This window comes from Dendrobium catenatum, unplaced genomic scaffold (genome assembly GCF_001605985.2).
Source record: "Dendrobium catenatum unplaced genomic scaffold, ASM160598v2 fragScaff_scaffold_133, whole genome shotgun sequence".
Taxonomy (NCBI): domain Eukaryota; kingdom Viridiplantae; phylum Streptophyta; class Magnoliopsida; order Asparagales; family Orchidaceae; genus Dendrobium; species Dendrobium catenatum.
The window spans coordinates 6,492,862-6,499,077 of NW_021318595.1; the positions used below are offsets into that span (position 1 = coordinate 6,492,862).

Sequence of the window (6,216 nt, forward strand, 5' to 3'; positions counted from 1 at the left end):
GTAGAAGCTACTGTCGAGAAAAAATCACAACTGGATGTCTACAAGGAATCTACAATGCTATTGAACAAAAATTATTGAACTTAATGACATAAAAACAGTCACTTACCGCTCAAAATCAGGTAGCAAAGGCATAATCTTCACAGGTTTCAATGAACGATTAGTTTGATGGACAGGAGGTAAGTTGGAAGCCTTAAAGGATTCTTCAATAGCCTGAATCTGCTTTTCTCTGAGAAGTACAAAATATTAATGGACACAAATGACAGTTGTCAATGTTTGAAAGGATCATATGCGCTTGAAAAAATACATTAACCTACCTACTATTCAGGTTTTCCAAAAATTGATTCCGACCTTCCCTGGACTGTCGCATTTCTTTTGCTTGCTTCTCAGACATGGACTGGCAATATCAATAAACATCTTATTACAAATCATGGCGGAATTTTTACTAAATATTAGAAGAATGTTGCAGGAAAATATGCCATACCGTTTTGGCAGTGTCCATGCTAAGAGAGGAAATATATTCTGTATTAACCAACCATGAAACCCCCTTTTCTGTAGGGCGCTCTTTCTTTCGAATACCACCCTGCTTGATGGGGGTTTCTACCTCAGTGTCGCGCAGTAACTCCTCGTCTTCTGGAGCAAGGGGTGGGCAAACAGCAGGCAGACTAGATATAGACAGCAATTAATTCACTACACAATAAATATTATGGAAAAAGAAGAGGAATGGCTCAATAGTAGAAGATTCCATACTTGTACACACAAATGTCTAGAAGATCAAGAGGAATTCCAAGATCTGGCTCTGGATAAAGTTTGGGTTTGTAAGTTTTCTCCAATGATGTAATAGTATACTTAGTATATCTGCAACAGCAAAAAAAAAACGGTTTTCACTTTTGAAAGCCGTACTAATATGACTAAAAAAAGAAATTTCCAAGAAAACATACATTTGCAAAATAAATTTGTTGCAAAGGAATTCAACAGAGGCATAATAGCAAAATAACTAGAAGGCCAGTCCTGAAATAAAAACTTACAGGTCATCCATGCCTTATTAAATATATTAGAGGAAAGAAAAAAAAAAGGCAAAAATATAAGCAACATAAATACAAGCATTCAACAAATCAAAAGGATATCTGTGAATATAGTGGAAATGAAAATCATGTCTGGTTGCATTAAATGAAAGGGGGGATTTACATAAATGGCAATCGAAACATCTTAATTTATATTTTTCACATCTAACTTAATTTACATTTCTAGCACTAAAAATTTTAAAATCGATTTCCTCAATTACCGCGTCCCGCCTACATTCGCACGCTATCGATCCTATAGTCGTTGCCACCTTCACATGTGGCCAATCCCGTCGCCTTCAACACATTCTGCCAGTGGAAGTCCCGATAGAGCTTGATAGGGAAAAGGAATGGAGCTCACTAAGGCATGTCATTGACGACAGCGGCATATGGAAAAGGAAGTTGTGACATAGCTTGCTAGGGCAATGTGATGGGACCGGAAAAAAAAAAATTGGTCTAGTGAGACCCAATGAGAATTCCAACTCCAGTTACTGGGTGTTATTTTTATAAATAGAAAATTTTATGTGTGAAATTTGTAAATTAAGTTGCTTCGAGTGCTATGTTGTAAATCCCCCTAAATGACATTGGCGTAACTATGTACAAAGGGACATCCAAAATAAATGATTATACCACAAAGAAATAAAATAAAAGGCTCGAGGAAAAAATCAAACTAAAATTTCTGGATTTCATATCATGGAGGAAGTTGGATATGGCACAAGGAAATATTACTGATGAGGACATCAGATTTCGACACGTGTACCATCGCCAGAGACGCAGATAGACGGCGACGATTCAATAGCCTCTACTTCTGATTTATTTGCATTTTATTTGATGATTGTATTTTCTGTTTTCCTAGTTCGCCCCTGTGGGCATTGAGTCGCTTATGTAGCCTGAAAGGGCATTTATGTCTTTTTTCTCTTTCATTTTGGCCTATTTATTTGAGGCCTCATGCATTGTATGGAAAGATTGATGAATGATATTTTTTGACATTTCATATTCTCTTTGTGAGTGCAAACCTCCACGATCTCTTAGTGATTTCATAGGAGAAGCTAGATCTCTTTATGAGTTCTAGGTTTTCTTGATCTAATAGTTTTGTTTTCTTTCTTTCTCTTGAGCGATTCGTCGTCGTGGAGATTCGGTTGAAGAACTTGTGGAAAATTGGATTCTTGCTCCTTGGATCCCTCAAAATTCTCCCTAAGATCTTTCCTCCCTTGCTCCCTACCGCCGGCCCTCCTGGACAGCCCAAGTCGTCGGCCTGCATAGCCCAACCCGCCGGCCTGCAACTCCCTTCCCGCCGACCAGCCAGTAACCCGTAGATCCCTTTGCCGCCGGCCACCCTGAGCCCTTGCCGCCGACTTCCCCCCTTTAGCCCTCCTTGCAATTTGAATTTCCCTCCCTTAATGACCTTCCTAATTGAGTCCTTAAATTAGGGAATTAATTAAGAGGAGTTACAATCTTTTGAAATTCAATTCCCTCCTAATTTTACTTAAATTAGGGAGTTACATGATATAATTAAAAAAATATGAAATTCTAATTTCAAATTTTGATTAATTAATGTGGTCCCCACCTACTTAAATACTCCAATCTCTCCACTCTTCTACATGGTCGGACCCCTCTTTGTGCTTCCCATTAAATTGCACCAATTATCCCCCTCCCTATTTTGAAATTAAACTTTAATTTCAAAATAAATCCCTCAAAATTTCACTTAAAACTGAAAATTATTCAGTTTTCACAAACCCTAGCCCACCTATGATGCCCGCCGGCCCCTATTCTCCCTCTCCATTGAATGAGCCATAATTTCCCTTTAATTTGGAATTCAAAATTTAAATCTTCAAATATTTCCCTCTCTAAACCTTATTACTAAACTAATTTCAGTTTTCTATTAACCCTCACCCTTCTCTCCCTATCTCTACCGCCAGCCTCTCCTTCCCCCTCCTAAACCCGCCGACCGCCCTCCTCCTCTTTCTTCCATTGTTGGGTTGCTTGTGTGATTGCTCGTCTTCAAATCCATGGTGGATGGCGATCAGCCGTTGATCACCGGCTCTTCTACGATATCTACGGAGATCTCCACGTCTTAAGATCTCCTTTCTTCACGTGGGATTCGGCTTGACAATATCGTCGAAGATTACTTGGATCGGATTTTGCCGACACTAGTGGACGCCTTCGACGACCAATTCTCCGACTACACGTGGATCATCGAAAGTCATCCGCCCGCTTCTCCAACTCCCGCTTCTTGCCCGGCGACGAGTCCTCTCGGCATCACATGTGTCTTAGTGGTATCGCTAAGTTTTCTTGCGACCCTCTTCCGCTAACCTCCATATCAAAGAGAGATTGACGGACCCCAAGGTGAATGGTCTAAATTTTAAATGTGTGGCTTTAGTAATAGCTATTTGCATTATTTAGTTATCTTTTGGTTATCTTTTGCAAGACTCTTGTAATCCTCAAGTGTAATCGATGCCTATCACTTAATCTATCACGAATTTTTTTTGAATCTTACTTGAGTAAGCTATATTTTATTGTTAAAGTTGCAAAGTTAAAGCTTTCACTAATCTCTAAAGTGCAATTCATGTTTTCCCATGTTTGTTTCACATCATACTTGGTATCAGGGCATGGTCACCATGCTTGACATGTTTAGAAAACATCCTAGGGTCTAGCTTCTCGTTGTAGTTCTAAACTTACATGCATATCATTGCGTAGATAGAAATTTTTCACTGTTTTCATTACTGTTTTTTTTCGCATTTACTGCAAGCATCTAGCTGAGTTCGTTCATTTTAGCTTGTGTATTTGTGTTGGTCTTTTGTTTGTAAGGTTCCTAAGTGTTAAGAGCAACTACACCTTGATTTAACACTGTTGTCCTCACTGTTCCTGCAGCTGTTAGAGGTTGTTTAAGGAATCTAAACACTTGTTTGGCTGCTGCCTTTTAATTCCTGCAGTGTTTAGAGGTCGTTGGGAGTCTCTGATTGAAGTCCTAATTGCTGTCCACACCTTAGAAGTCTCCCTACACACTTAGGTTATTATTCCTAGTGGTGTTAGATTGCTGTCCACTCAAAAACTGCACCATTTAGAGGCATTTAGAGCTTGTCCACAGCATTTAAGTGCTGTTTCCACCTCAGATCCTACCCTAATCACCCATGTGACTCCACCCCTTGCTGTAATTTGCTGTCCACTCAAAAACTGCACCGTTTAGGGGCGTTAGAAGATTGTTTTCTTCGAGTTTAGGTGCTGTCCTTAACTTTACAACCTTCCTAACTGCCTAGATTTCTTAAACCACCTTTGTAGCTTGCTGTCCGAACATTTTCTGCACCTTGTAGTGAGTCTAAGTGAGCCTAACTTAGTGTTTAAATGACGTCCCTTACACCCAATCGTCGTTGAGTGTCACTTGACGCTTCCCAATGGACCTGATAAGACTCCAAAAGAGTTTAGATGACATCATTAACCTAGTGGGCAATATGACTAGAATTATGACGGAGAAACCCGTTGACGATCCCCACTCTAATTGCATGCCCCACTCAGCTTATCACTCGAGACCTGAGCCTAGGCCTCCACGACCTCACTTAGAGTCACCTTATCGTCTGCTTACCTTTGATGGTTCTTTGGACGTTTACTGCTTTAGGGAATGGGTTAGATAACTAGATAACTATTTTGAATCATGTCATATCCCTGAGTCCCACCAGATTAACATCGCTAAGTCTCACCTTAAAGGTCGAGCTCTTCAATTTGGGCAAGATTGGAAGATCATAGAGAGTCTTGCGGTGAGTACCTTACTTGGAAAGACATGAGACGAGAAATTAATTTGAAATACCGACCCCCTACTAAAGACTGTCGTCTAGAGCATCACCCTACCTCTTTCGTTGGGACAAACCATGGACATCACTATAGTCGAAACCAACCTTCATTTAATAACATTAGGGTTGCTGCCCCACCCTGTAGGTCTTCACCTAACCTTAATGGCCGATCCTCTATTGGGTATTCTGATAGATCAACCTCTTTTGACTCCCCACTGAGACCCACTTCTAGCAATCTCAGTCAACCTTTAGCCTCCCCAGTCCCTGACCCTACGAGTGTAAGTTTAATAAAGAAAGGCATTAAGAAGAAGAGGTCCCCTGAACCTGAGACTGAGTGCATCCATTTCGTGGATGCTAATGATATCTTTAATAACGAAGAATTCTTTGAGGATGAAACTAAAGAGATTGAATCAGACTCCCTGAATGATTTAAACCCTGAGCTAGGAAAGCAAGAACCTTTAAATATCGAAACCTTAACCCACCCCGATCCTAGTCTCCTCGAGGATAAGCCTTTGGACAACGTATGCCTGGATGATAGTAATGTGATCTCAAAAGGAGCCAATTGGACTTCGAACACTTTGAATTTAAATTTGGAAGATCCTGATTTAGTTGTAACACCTACTGAGATGACTCCGGATAATTCTGATAATGCTGATTCAATTTTGGATAATTCTAATTTAGTTTTGGATAATTCTGATTTAATTCTGGATAATTCTGATGGCGACTTAGGTAATCTCTAGTTGGAAGTAAGTCAATCGAATTTATCACCTGATTTAAGTGAAAGATCCTGATTTAGTTGTAACACCTACTGAGATGACTCCGGATAATTCTGATAATGCTGATTCAATTTTGGATAATTCTAATTTAGTTTTGGATAATTCTGATTTAATTCTGGATAATTCTGATGGCGACTTAGGTAATCTCTAGTTGGAAGTAAGTCAATCGAATTTATCACCTGATTTAAGTGAAACGGAACCCATGGATCTTAGGGTTGCAACCAAACCTGAGTCTCTTTCGGAAGACAGTACTTTGACTCTGAAAGTTTTTTAGCCTGATTTGAACAATGAGAGCCCTCTTGTTTCATTAGAGTCTAACTTTAGAGCTGCTCATTTGGATTTATATTTGGCCGAGTGTGTCATTCCTAATTCATACATTTTGCCCGTTATAGCCTCGTCCTACCAGGATAAGGACCACTTCTATCCTAGTTGGATGAATTTGTTCGATTACACTACCCCCACTAGGAGACTGCTGTCGACACTAACTGAAACTACCTATAAAAGTGCCCTGGTAGCTAAGAGTGTTTTCATTTCTCCCCCGACACCAGTTCCCTTAGGCCGAACACTTTAAAACCCCTCTTTTTGTGACTCGTCCAC

The 6,216-nt window shown here is 39.9% G+C and overlaps 1 protein-coding gene across 1 annotated transcript in view; it reads right to left on the reverse strand.

The window, feature by feature from the left end:
• LOC110114910 (protein PAF1 homolog) overlaps positions 1–6,216 on the reverse strand; it is a 38,898-nt gene that overhangs the window by 21,879 nt on the left and 10,803 nt on the right. Inside the window, exons 3-6 of the mRNA XM_020847954.2 lie at positions 748–855; positions 482–662; positions 315–394; positions 107–226 (exon numbers count right to left, since the gene is read on the reverse strand). Of these exons, the coding sequence (XP_020703613.1) occupies positions 107–226; positions 315–394; positions 482–662; positions 748–855 (489 nt within the window). The remainder of the gene's footprint in view (positions 1–106; positions 227–314; positions 395–481; positions 663–747; positions 856–6,216) is intronic.